The sequence below is a fragment of the Vipera berus genome (genome assembly GCF_964194415.1).
Source record: "Vipera berus genome assembly, chromosome: 14".
Taxonomy (NCBI): Eukaryota; Metazoa; Chordata; class Lepidosauria; order Squamata; family Viperidae; genus Vipera; species Vipera berus.
Window position 1 is genome coordinate 5,808,669 of NC_138217.1, and position 13,296 is coordinate 5,821,964.

The window sequence follows — 13,296 nt, forward strand, 5'->3', positions numbered from 1 at the left end:
TCCCTGTAACATGATTGATGCCTTGCCAGAGCAGAAATTATTTCAGAGGCTTTCAGAGGTGATGGAATTAAAGGTAATGCGAATTTCTTTTCTGGCCTTTAGAGGCCAGAAACAAACATTTAAACTGAGGGGATGATCAGATAAGCTTTGTCTTCGGCCAACCACTTGGGATCCATTCACCATCGCAATCGTCCCATGAATGGGGAAAAAGCATCCCCCAAGTTCATCAGGCATCTGTTCCCCAACTTTGCAATGCTAAACTACATAGCCCATCTTCCCCACCTTTGGCAAAGCAAGAAAAGCAAGCATTATTTTTGCCATCAGACCACCCTTTGGCAAGAAAGAAGCCCCTTGCTGGTGCCCATGGGTCTTTTGCATCGCCACTTGCATTGCTTTTTCTTTTTAATTATTATTTCTTGCTCCTCCTTTTTTTCCTAAATATTTTAAATCTAAAATAGCAGCGCGCCCAAGGGAGGGGGGGGAAAATGAGCGCTCCCCTTTCGCGCCAAAAGGCCCGCGCGCCACCGCGCAGGCGCACCCCAACGCGGGGTGATGGCGGGGGCGGAGCTTTCGAAGAAAGCGCGCGCATTTACTGTCTCCTCTTGCCGAGAAAGGCGGGGCCCCGGCGCCGCGAGGGCAAGAGAAAAAGCGAGCCCAAGTTTCTGAGGCATCCCACCGCGCAGGCGCGGTCGCCTGACGCCAGGCTCCTCCCTTCCCGTTGCGCGACGCGGCGCAGGCGCGCGCTGATTGGCTTCTCCCCGCGCGGCTACGTGAGCGGCGTGCGCGCTCCCCGCCCTCTGCTGCCGCCGCTGCTGTTGTGGCTGCTGCCTCTTTCAGGGCGATTTGAACGAGCGCGCTTCCGCCATCTTCCCTCACAAGCCCGCTCGCTTCCCTTCAGCAGCAGCGGCAGCCGCGAGCGGAGAAGGCAGGCAAGCAGCGGACGAGACGCCCCGAGAAGGTAACCCGCCCGGCGAGGTGAGGGAGAGGAAGGAAGGCCGCGGCCTGGCTCGCTCACCTCGCGGGAACGACCAGGCCGCCTCACTCCTTTCTTCCGCCCCCCTCCCCCCTCTGGCCAAGAAAGGGCGGGAAAGGCCTTCCGGATGCCCCCCCCCGCGAGGAACGAGGGGAGGGGGCCCTGAAGCGCACGCGCGCGCGCGGGGGGGAAAAAAAGGCGGTTGGCGGGAGGCGGTTGGCGGCGGGGGGGGGAGCGAGCGAGCGGCGGCGGGCGTTGTGCGCATGCGCGGGCTGGCAGGGAAGGAGAGAGGAATGGGCGCCCAAACGCGGCGCTCTCCCTCTTTCCTTTCTTCGGAGGTGAGTCGGAAAAAAAGGGGTGGGGAGGGACGGAAGGAGCCTACTGGGGAAAAAGGGGGCGCCTTTCTGGGAGGGGGAGTCTCCAGCTTTCACGGGGGTTTCCCCCCCTAAGGGGAGAGGCCTACAAAGGTGGGGGAGGGGCGCTTTTTTTAGGGGGGGTTTCTCTCTTCTACCCCCTACCAGACTTTTTTTTTCTCATGGTGAGAGAAGGTGCTGGGGGGTTTTTTTTGGGGGGGGTGCTCTTACTTATGGACTTTTACCTTGGGCGAGATGCCGGGGAAGGAACTGCCTTCTCCCCTCCAGATTTTTGCCTTGGGGGGGCGTGCCAAGAAATGTGGGACGGAGCCCTTTAGGAGGCTCTCTTGTGCCCCCCCCAGTTCTGTCTTTAGGGGGAGATACCCCTTTAGGGGATTCGGTTAAGGTGGGAGGGACCCCTTCAGGGGCTCTTGTGCCCCCCCTGTTTTGTCTTTAGGGGAGATGCCCCTTTAGGGGATCCGGTTAAGGTGGGAGGGACCCCTTCAGGGGCTCTTGTGCCCCCCTGTTTTGTCTTTAGGGGAGATGCCCCTTTAGGGGATCCGGTTAAGGTGGGAGGGACCCCTTCAGGGGCTCTTGTGCCCCCCCTGCTTTGTCTTTAGGGGAGATGCCCCCTTAGGAGATCCCATTAAGGAGGGAGGGGGCCCTCCTTCTAGAAGTATCTCTCTTTTACTGCCCCTGACTTTCCTTTAAGGGAGATGGCAAGAAACGGGAAAGGTAGACTTTCTTCTGTCCCCCCAGACTTTCGCCTTGGGGGGGTGGGGTGCCAAGAATGCTGGGAGGAGGCCCGTCTTCAGGAGATGCTTCTTTGCCTTGCCCAAGATTTTCTCTTTTGGGGGAGATGTCAAGAAAGGGGAGGGGGGCCCTTCTTTAGGGGCGCACTCTCTTTTGCCCTCAGACTGGGATGCCTGGAAGAGTGGATTAGAGGAGGCGCATAGTCCTAAAGGAAAGCAGGTGATTTGACTTTGCAGCTGGGCCCTCTTCCCCCCCCCCCCTTCACTCCCTTTTCAGACTGTTTTTCATCGCCTCTGACAAGCCCCCGTTGGGCAGTTTTGTGTGGAATGTGTGTGCATGTGTGTTGTTTTTAAAAGGGCTGGAAGGGGGAGAGGGGGAAACGCACACAAAAGCCCCGGCCAGCCCCTGTCCCTGCCTTCCGCCATTTACTGCTTCCTCCTCCTCGACCCGGATGGAGAGCTCAGCCAGCCAGCCACGCGCCTTGGAGGCAGATGATCATCTGCAGTGCCGCCTCTCCACTCATACCTTGCTCTTTCCCACAGACACAGCATGGCCGCCCCACAAGGAGAACCCCAAGTGCAGTTTAAGGTAGGGCTGAACGGCCTTCTTTTCACCTGGTCTTTTTCTAATAACTTTGTCCTGGTGGAAGCCAGCGCAGCAAGCCAGGCCTCTGAGCTTTCTTTGTTGGTTTGCAAATCCACAGGAATGCTTTTCTGGCTTGTGCCAAGCTCCTGTTTGGGCTGACTGTATTTTTTTGCCCTTTTTTTTTCTTCACTTCAAAGAAATGCCTGTTCTCAATGGAACGCAAATTTATTTTCAATCTGTTGAGGGCTGAAATTGTGTGGTTAGAAATTTGATATGGTTTCTTTGCAGGCAGAGATGCAAAATATGATAACTTAATTCCCAAATAGCCTTGTGGCCTACACTGTATGCCTGTTTTCTTAGTATGTATTTGTAGACTTAATGCTGGAATACAGAGTTCAGTCCCAACTCAAAAAGAATCAGTTTGCTATCCAAATGTAATTTTTAATGAATCATGTTGTCTTTGATTATTTATATTGAAGGAGTGTTTCTTTTGATGTGTACCTTTTGGAGAGTGAAGGTAGTGCTTTTGGTAAATTAGTAAACTTTTTTAAATAGTTGGATTGAATTTGTAAATAGGAAATATTACATGTACTACATGTACTATAATTTTATTAATATTGTCAAAATAGTTCCTATTTGATATTCTGTTCCAAACGGTGGATGCTTTTAATTGTAAAATTGTATAGCTTCGAATACATAGAAACAGGTGTGAGTTTTCTAGTTCTTCTGAGTAATTTCAAAGAAATGGAAATAATTTTTTAAATCAAGCAAAATTAATACTTCTATATATAAACCATTCTTTTGCTTAGATTTTCCTTAGATTAATACACGGATTTGCCAATAAAACAAGGTAGAAAAAAAATACATAAATGAATTAGTTACTTTTCATTTAAGAAACATTTGTCTGCTGGTTCGTTGCCACAACTTGAATAGCTTCCAAGGTGTAGATCTCTGGTATTTTTGAATATGTTTTAGTTTTTGATGATCAGTGCGACTGTTCTATAACAATTACAGCATACTGGCTTGGTATATATATATGTTTTTGTAAGATTGATACTGGTTGAAAAAAACGTTAGCATAAGACATAATTTTCTTAATCTTTTTTTTTTAAATGCAGCTTGTTTTGGTTGGTGACGGTGGCACTGGTAAAACAACATTTGTGAAACGCCACTTGACTGGTGAATTTGAGAAGAAGTATGTAGGTATGTAAACTCTTTAAGTCATGTGTTGTTAGCTGCGAAGTCGTGTCCGACCCATCGCGACCCTATGGACAACGTTCCTCCAGGCCTTCCTGTCCTCTACCATTAAGTCATGTAGATCCATTAAAATGATTTTGATATCTTGCCTTTTATAGGACCAGATCTAAACTGTAACTTGGGTGTAAAATTCTAGATCTCTGTACATAATTTTATGGTCTGTATATTCTAAGGGTCCAAGGTGTTAAACATCATACAGTTTGAGCTGAAAAGACACCTGAGTTATAATTACTGTTTTCATCTCTCCTGGTAGATCAAGGGGGTGGAGTGAATAAAAAGAGAAAAAAGGAGTCAAACTGCTGGGGATTTTTTTTTTAAAAAAGCAAATGTTTAAAGAAAAGTTGCTTTTTTAAAATCTGTAGACAAGATGTGAACAGGCCCGAGATGGATAAGTAACTTGCCTTCAAATAATCCTTGAAAGTTTTGTGTTGTGCCTTCACATGCAGTGTAGCAACTAACATTTCATTTTGTTGCAGCTACTTTGGGAGTCGAAGTCCATCCTCTGGTGTTCCACACTAACAGAGGTCCCATTAAATTTAACGTATGGGATACAGCTGGCCAAGAAAAGTTTGGAGGTCTGCGGGATGGTTACTACATTCAAGGTCAGTTCAAGAGTGATAGGATTGGCCATGTACATTTAGTAAATAAGTTATTTGAACAAATATTTGTAAACAGGAAATAAAGAACTATCCTACTTCGGTAACTTTAAGTGTTCCCATTTCTGTTTTCTATCAAAATGTTAGAATTGTGTTTTCATTACATTTATGTTTAAAAAAGTCAAAATGGATACTGTTGAAGTAACAATACAAACACTTGGGACCGCTTTTATATAGAATTGCTTTAATATTAGAATTGTAAATTGCATGCTTCTGTCCCCTTGACTAATAATGCCCATGGCTTTGCCTTCTAGCTCAATGTGCCATCATAATGTTTGATGTAACATCAAGGGTTACATACAAGAACGTACCCAACTGGCATAGAGATCTGGTACGGGTTTGTGAGAACATCCCCATAGTTTTGTGTGGCAACAAAGTGGACATCAAGGACAGGAAAGTCAAAGCAAAGTCCATTGTCTTTCACAGGAAGAAAAATCTGCAGGTAAGAACAAGGCATCTCTAGCTGAAAAGAGAAAGGTCAACAGAACCAAATGTTGATGTGACCTAGTTTATTGATTTATTTAGAAAATTTATACTGCCGCCTACTCCAGGGGTTCTCAACCGTGGCAACTTTAAGACTTGTGGACTTCAATTCCCAGAAGCTGGCTGAGGAATTCTGGCAGTTGAAGTCCACAAGTCTTAAAAGTTGCCAAGGTTGAGGACCCCTGGCCTACTCGCATTGAGGACCCAGATTGTTGGGGGCAATTAAGCTGACTTTGTAATAATGCCGCTTGGGTGTGTGTGTGAAAGCCCTAATAAGCAGGCCTATACATAGAATGAAGGCTACTGCTAAGCTTGTAAGCCGCCTTGAGTCTTCGGAGAAGGGCGGGATATAAATAGAATAAAAAATAAAAAAATAAAATAAATAAATAAATATGGTGACTCAATGCGGCTTACACAGATATAAAAACACCCTATAAAAAAAAGAAAAGTAATCCTCCTCCCCCCAACTCCAGTGACTACACACATTCAAACAAGCCATTTAATGGGCTCTATCCCACTCTGGGTTCCCCAGAGCCCACTGGTAGAATCCAGGTCTGGGTAATTTGGGTAAGGAAATGTCTGCAAGGAAACAACCAAACTCAAAGCATCAGGGAGCCCTCATAACCAAATGTACCCATTTTACAGGTTTAATTGTCTATATTTCTGGATTTTAATTCAGCAAACATTTGTTAAGTGCTTTTTCTGGTGGGGGAACTCCTTTTTATAGATTGTGTAATGTGATTGAAGCAAAATAATATTAACCATACTTGATTTATGCAGACATTTCATTACACAGCTAAGTAACATAACTGCTAGCCTAGCCATTGTGTTACCTGTGGTTACCTACTTCGATAATGAAAGGTCTGCAAAAAAAATAAGCTCGGAGAACATGGAAGATCCCCACAGTTCAACCCTAGCTAAAAATATTCTCTTCTATCAATGTTTGATTTAGTTGGTAACGATTCCTGAAGTGATTTTCTCTCTGAATCTGCTCACTCTGAACTCTCAATTCCAATAAAAGTAGGCAGCTATCTTGTGACAAAAAGATTTAAAATAAGTCAAATCTTCTCAGAAAGCAAACCGCAAATGCGCAGTAGAAGTCGGAGAAGTTACCTGCAGAGGATAGCAGGCCCCTCAATCTCTGCTAACTCAAGTTCCTCTCTCTCACCTTTGCATTTAGTACTATGACATTTCAGCCAAGAGCAACTACAACTTTGAGAAGCCCTTCCTTTGGCTGGCGAGAAAGCTCATTGGCGATCCCAACCTGGAATTCGTTGCCATGCCTGCTCTTGCCCCCCCAGAGGTCGTTATGGATCCAGCGTTGGCAGCACAGTACGAGCAAGATTTACAGGTAACCCTTTTTTAAAAGACCTTGGCCACCTGCCCGTGGCCTAGACTTTTTCAGAGCTCTTGACCCTTTCTTTTCCCCCTCTTCCAGATTGCTCAGACCACTGCACTGCCAGACGAAGATGATGACCTGTGAGGGAGGCGAAGCTGGAGCCCAGCGTCAGAAGTCTAGTTTTATAGGCAACTGTCCTGTGATGTCAGTGGTGCAGCGTGTTTGCCACTTTATTATTCTAGCTGATGAGAACTTGTGCTTTAATCTTTGGGATGCTGAAAGAGAGAATGGGGTTTGGCGCGTGAATGTGGCAGTTAAAATAAAATTCCTTCATTTTTGGACCTGCATATTTAGCTGTTTTGGACTGCAAATTTACTCCACATTTGAGTTACAAATCTGACTGCTGCAGTCTCATTACAGTATTCAGTGGTAAATCTTGTTTGTTACTGTCATTCCCATTCCTCTGTTTAGAGCATAATAAAGTTGTATTTCAAATACCCAATCAAGCGGCTCTTTTGAAGGATAATTATTTGAAGCAAGATTTGGAAGTTTTTTAAAAAACAAAACAACCCCTTCTAAAAGATTCCTCCAAGCAGGTAGTAACTGAAGCTCAAAGTTCGGCATCTAAATTTTAAATTAATTTTCTAGCCTAAACGAATTTGCGAGCCTAAGTCTTATTTTGGTTCAGCCTAAATCAGGGGTTCCCAACCAGGGGTGCGAGACAACATTCCAGGGGGTGCGAAAATTTAGGTTTTGAAGTTTCAAAAATATAGTGTATATGTTCACGTCATTCAAAACCAGGTATCACTTTTGAAGGTGCGAGTATAAGAAGCGTTCTATGGATGCGGGTTATAGAAAAGGTTGGGAACCACTGGCCTAAAATAATTGTTGCAGGTAGATCTGAAGTGTACAATAGATGCCGCCCTCTGGGTTTCTAGAGTTGAGGCAAATCATTGAATGCTAGATGAAATGATGAAAGGGGCTGCTTCAGTCAGATTAATTTTTGAGAAACATTTTTGGGTTTAAACCTGCTTTTCTTCTATCTTGGTGGCTGCCTGCAACTAACCTAGTCCTAACTGACACGCTAATACTTAATGTCTAGTTAAAGGGGAGGGTGAATTTTCTGGAGGTTGGTGTTTGTGATTAATCTCTAAAAGCAACCCTCTCCAGTGGCTTCATTCTGGAAAGGGAGAGGAGTGACCAACTACCAGCCTTAGAAATACATTTAGAGACCCCCGCTGAGGACTGGTGCCTCTCAACATGCCAACATCTCATGTCATTTTGAATAATGTCAAAAAGCAGGGATCCTTATGGGCATCAACTGGGACACCCGTAGGAACTATTCGTGTGCGGCATTGTGAGTTTGGCATTGTCTTCTGTAGAGGTTGACTGAACTGATTAGCCAGAGCTACAACTGCAGCCTCTAGAGTAGGAAATGAGGAACCTTTTCTTGGCCAGTGCCCGGTATTTTTGCAAGAGACGGGTTGCAAATATGGAGGTTGAGTGGGCACAGCCACAGCCCAGGAGTCTTGTGCACTTCCTGCTCTGTAATGGCGTAAAAACCCTCTGGTTTATGGCCCAAGCAGGCCTTGCAGACTGCAAATGCAGTTTTGAGACCAAACTTTCCTTTATTAAAGAGGAACAGGCTTTAGCTGGGTAGGTCTGCCAGTAACAACAACCCAGTTACCTTAGTTGAGCAACTGTTGGCTGGGCGGGTGAAAAAACAGCAGCATATCTGACTTTAGCCAAGGCAGAAGAAAGCAAATCTGACTTCTTAATTCATCTCAGAAAATGAGCAAATGTGTCCTGTGTTTACACATTGCACTCAATAGGATCCCAGGCTGATGGTGGCTTGGCTCAGCTTGAGCCTTTATGTTACGCCTCCCCAACCTAATGTCATTTCAGAGTTTGAATACACAAAATAAAATGCCTAACGAGTTAGGGTTCTAGCTGAAGCTGTCTTCTGCACCTTGAGTTACCTGAAATGCTGATATTGGTGAAACAGCAGGATGTAAGTTATTTTGTTAGAAAACTTAAATCGGTACGCAGAGTCTAAGCAAAATGGTTGCCTGTGTCTCAACTAAGGGAGAATGTTCAGGGGAAAAAATTGCTCAATTCAATTAGAGAAGCAGAGAGGAAACATTGCACACTAATCAAATTGCTCTCCCTTTTATGGTGAATTCTGTTTTCAGGGGGGATTGAAACTATTTATTTTTATTTATTTTTATTTTTATTACATTTATATCCCGCCCTTCTCCGAAGACTCAGGGTGGCTTACAAGCTTAGCAGTAGCCTTCATTCTATGTATATGCCTGCTTGTTAGGGCTTTCACACACACCCCAAAGCGGCATTATTACAAAGTCAGCTTATTGCCCCCAACAATCTGGGTCCTCATTTTACCTACCTGGGAAGGATGGAAGGCTGAGTCAACCTTGAGCCTGGTGGGACTCGAACCTGCACTAATTGCAGGCAGCTGGTGTTACTTAAGGAGGCATTAGCCCACTGCTCCACCAAGGTGGTGGAGCAGTGGGCTAATGCTCCACCCCATGGTGGTGGTTCACTCATAATTTGGTCTTGACTCAGAAATGGGGCAGAATTTTAGGTAAACTGGATGTTTTTAAAGATGGGGACTAAAAAAAAGAGTTAAAAAGGCACCCCATGTCTGTTCTTACATGGTAGTAAAGAAGAACATGGTTACTTGTCCTGAAAACGGGACTTTTTTTATTTCATCCATTAGAGACAGCATCCTCTTAATATTTTGTGAAGTAGCCCACAGTTCTGTCAGTTAAAAGCCCAACATTACTCAAAGATGACAGAATAGAGTTATTTACTTGGAAGATCTAAATTACTCCTCTAGTGGCTCCAAAGCAGTTTAAGAGACAATAAAAACATACCTTCCAATAAAGTGTAAACCAGAACAGCAGCATGAAAAAGGCTGGGGAAATAAATGTGTTTTGAGGCGCTTCCTAAACTTCAGTAAAATACTTGCTTCCTGTCATCATAATTTGTTCCAAAATAGGGATCCCACCAAGGAGAAAAGTGAATTGGACATTGATATCCCAGAGATCTACATAAGCATCTCTAGGGAATCTTATTATATACGTAGGTCTCACCTGTGTCAGGTTTTCTATCTCATCCTCCAGGCATTATAAGACCACATGTAAATGTCTAAACCAATGTTTCTCAACCTTAGATACTTGGAGATGGGTGGACGTCCAACTCCCATCACTTCCCAAATAGTTTGCTGGCTGGGGAATTTGGACGTTGAGGTCCATCCATGCTAGATGGGAAATTCTGAGTGTTGTCCACCCATCCTCAAGTTGCCATGGTTGACAAGCACTGGTCGAAACTCTTTTGAAGTCAGTCCACAAAGAACACAAATCTCAAGGTCACAAATGCCAGATCTTTACCCCGATAAAAACGAAACCACTTTATCCGGAAGCCTCCCGAATTCCGAAGTCTGCTGTCCACCATCTCTTAACAGTTCCTTCTTGATGGCCTTCAAGTCATCTAAACATTTCAAGTTGGAGTCACCAGCTTACTCACCGGTGATTCAGCTTCATCCCTCTTGACCGGCTTCCCTTTGAATGCCGGGATTCTTATTTTTTTATTTTTACATCATGGTATTGAGAGCGAGCCATTCTTCTTGAGCTAAGGGAGCCTGCACATCTCCATTAAACCATTGTATTAGTTGCAGAAGCCAATCATTTTTTTTACCCCGCCTGCATTACCGTGGCTGGATCAACTAACAGGAGAAGAAGGAGTGGCTTCTGTTGCAGTCCACTTTTCAGAAATATTATGAAGACCACAAGGTGGTGCTCTGCTTCCATTCAAGCATTATGCTTTCTGTTGCAGCACAGATACTTTTAGCCCATTTGAGTCGTCCTATGCCACAGCTCAAGGGACGTGGTGGCTCAGTGGGTTAGGATGCTGAGCTTGTCGATCAGAAGGTCGGCAGTTTGGCAGGTCAAATCCCGAGTGCCGCGTGACTGAGCGCCTGTTACTCGTCCCAGCTTCTGCCAACCCAGCAGTTCGAAAGCACGTAAAAATGCAAGTAGAAAAATAGGGACCGCTACGGTGGGAAGGTAACAGCGCTCCGTGCGCCTTTGGCGTCTAGTCATGCCGGCCACATGACCACAGAGACGTCCTCGGACAAGCGCTGGCTCTTCGGCTTTGAAACGGAGATGAACACCGGCCCCTAAAGTCGGAAACGACTAGCACACACGTGCGGGGGAACCTTTACCTTTACCTATGCCACAGCTCAGGGTGGCTGATAACGTCCGACCTTAAATATAGAATAGAATAACAGAGGTGGAATGGACCTTGGAGATCTTCTTGTCCAACCCACTGCTCAAGCAGGAGACCTTATATTATCCTGGACAAATGGCTGTCCAGTCTCTTTTTGAAAAACCTCCAGTGATGGAGCACCCACAATTTTTGAAGGCAAGCTGTTCCTCTGATTAATTGTTCTCACTGTCAGGAAATTTCTCCTTAATTCTAGATTGTTAAGCTTATCTTCTCGTCTTTACTCTGAAAAAGAGATTTCTCTCTCTCCAAATTGGTTTGTCAAAAACATGCCCCTTCCTCTGTCCCAAACCTTCCCTCCTGCAAGTCTAATTTATGCATCAAGGTAACATTTCGTGCATCGCTCCAGGGCTTTTTATTGCTTGCATATGTTTGCATCTATGAGCACAAAGCTTCTGGACAAAAATTTTATCGAGAGTTGAGCCCCACTTCAGCTTTTCAGCTGCAATCAACTTCCCTTGTACTCCAGGACAGGATTTACTCAGTGCATAGGTTGAACAAGCCACCTCTGGCCCATCATATATCAATCGTAGCTTGCAGACCTATGATAAATGTATTCACACAGCTAGGTGGATCAGGTGCTCAAGTAGGGCAAAAAAAAAAAGGAATTTCTTGCTGTGCGAAACTGTTAAAATGTTTAAAACTGGCTGGGAACCTTAGATAAAAGCATCCAATTAATACAGATTCTTCTTAATGAAGTCTGACATATAAGCAATTAGCATAGATTAATCATTAAGAACACCAACAGCAAAACCACAGTGCTATTAAACAGAAGCTTACACCAGCCAATATTTATCACACAGCAGCATGCCAATAGATTTTTCCCTCCTGTCTTATGATTAATAGAGGGATAGAATGAAGATCATGTGAAGTTCTAATACTGCTTTACAAAGCCTTAGTAAGACCACCTTTGGAATACCTCATCCAGTTCTGGTCACCACAGTATAAAAAAGATGTTGAGACTCTAGAAAAAGTGCAAAGAACAGCAACAAAGATGATTAGGGGGCTGGGGGGTAAAACATATGAAGAACGGTTGCAGGAACTGGATATGTCTAGTCCACAGGTCTGCAACCCGCGGCTCCAGAGCCGCATGCGGCTCTTTCAGCCGTCTCCTGCGGCTCCCAGTCCTCTGACATGCGCAGTCCAAAAAAAAAAAAGTGGGACTAAAAAAGTTCAGCCAATCAATTCAAATATGCAGGGTAGGTGCATATCTCACCTTGGCTCCACTCTTCAGTCAAACCCTGTTCTGCGCATGCGTGCATGTACGCGCATGTGAACACATTTTTTGCGGCTCCCAGTTTTTACTTTTGTGAGGGAACCGGTTCTGAGTGGCTGTTTCACTGTTTCAGGTTGCTGACCCCTGGTCTAGTCTAATGAAAAGAGGATACCAATGTTCCAATATCTGAGGGGCTGCCACAAAGAAGAATGGATCAACCTATTCTCCAAAACATCAAAAGACAAGACAAGGAAGCTAACCAAGAAGAAAACCAACCTAGAAATAAGGAGAAATTTCCTAAAGGTGAGAGCAATCAACCAACGTAAGAGCTTGCCTTCAGAAATTGTGGGTGCTCCATCACTGGAGGCTTTCAAAAAGAGACTGGACAACCAGTTATTTGAAACAGTATAAGGTCTTCTGCTCAAGCAAAGGATTGGATTAGAAGACCTCTTCCAAATCTATTATTATTATTCTGTCTGTCAGGCAGCTTTCCTTCAATACTTGATATTTTGTCAAAAAAAGATGTTTGCCAATAATAAAACAGCACATCCGCTGCCCATTTAAGCGCTGACACTAATAGCAACTCAAATGCCCATCCCTCAACTTCCCCAGTTCCATTTTCCCATCCAATCTGAAACTTAGGAAATTGAGGGCCCAGGAGAAATTCGGTCTGCCTTGCAATTAACGGGCTCCCCTCCAGCCAAGAATTAGCAGAATCAATTGCCCGTTGTCACATTTGATAAAAAAAGAGCTTGATTGGAAATGTCAAACAGAAGGAAGCAGAAGGAGGAGAGAGGAAGGAATGCAACTCTATTGGTGACAAGGGGGCATTAAGAGGAAAAAATAGTTTTTCAGCCTCACCATCCAGTTGACCTCTCGAATTAACGAATCCCATTTGCCGTGTTGGCTGGAGATAATTGGAGTTGCGCAGGGCTTCAGCAGCATCTTTTATTTATTTTCTTTATCTCAATTCATAACAAAATCTAGTATTCAAAATACATATCTTGTCTATTTGAGTATATTCTATTTTAATTAGTAATATAAAATCCTCTCTAATAAATCAAAACCCCAATTTTCTTCAGCCTTATTCTGGCTTTCTTCCTTTGCCAGCTCACCTTCCATGTCAGTGCTTTTAAGTCATCAAATAGATCTCCCTCTGTTGTTATATTCCAGATCACCATAGTTCTCCTGATATGTTTGTCTTCCCTTTGGTCTGTTCTTGCTCCTCAAGTTTCTTCTGGTTCATATAGAAAGTCTTTTCCATCTTCAGTCTTGTCAGTCCCTTTTCTGGACATCTTTTAATCTGTTGTGAAATTGGGTTGGGCCGTCTCACCCAATGGGGCATCCGACGGTACCCACCCGCTTAAGACGCAGCCC

The 13,296-nt window shown here is 44.6% G+C and overlaps 1 protein-coding gene across 3 annotated transcripts; it reads left to right on the forward strand.

The window, feature by feature from the left end:
• Positions 1–759: 759 nt before the first annotated feature.
• RAN (RAN, member RAS oncogene family) lies at positions 760–6,904 on the forward strand. Of its 3 annotated transcripts, none has more exons than XM_081338849.1 (7): positions 760–958; positions 2,622–2,667; positions 3,782–3,866; positions 4,397–4,522; positions 4,831–5,018; positions 6,240–6,410; positions 6,498–6,904. In XM_081338849.1, the coding sequence occupies exons 2-7, from the start codon at positions 2,629–2,631 to the stop codon at positions 6,540–6,542; spliced, it is 654 nt and encodes a 217-aa protein (XP_081194975.1). In that variant the 5' UTR covers positions 760–958; positions 2,622–2,628; the 3' UTR covers positions 6,543–6,904. The 3 variants fall into 3 exon arrangements, with proteins under 3 accessions (XP_081194975.1, XP_081194976.1, XP_081194977.1); XM_081338850.1 differs by lacking the exon at positions 760–958 and adding an exon at positions 1,249–1,311; XM_081338851.1 differs by lacking the exon at positions 760–958 and adding an exon at positions 1,671–2,298.
• The last annotated feature ends 6,392 nt before the right edge of the window (positions 6,905–13,296 follow it).

Excerpts from the sequence above, each read along its gene's own strand:
- RAN (XM_081338849.1), top strand. The coding sequence starts at position 2,629 with ATGGCCGCCCCACAAGGAGAACCCCAAGTGCAGTTTAAG. Across the intron at positions 4,523-4,830 it reads GGATGGTTACTACATTCAAG|CTCAATGTGCCATCATAATG; the intron begins GTCAGTTCAAGA and ends TTTGCCTTCTAG. Across the intron at positions 6,411-6,497 it reads AGTACGAGCAAGATTTACAG|ATTGCTCAGACCACTGCACT; the intron begins GTAACCCTTTTT and ends CCCCTCTTCCAG.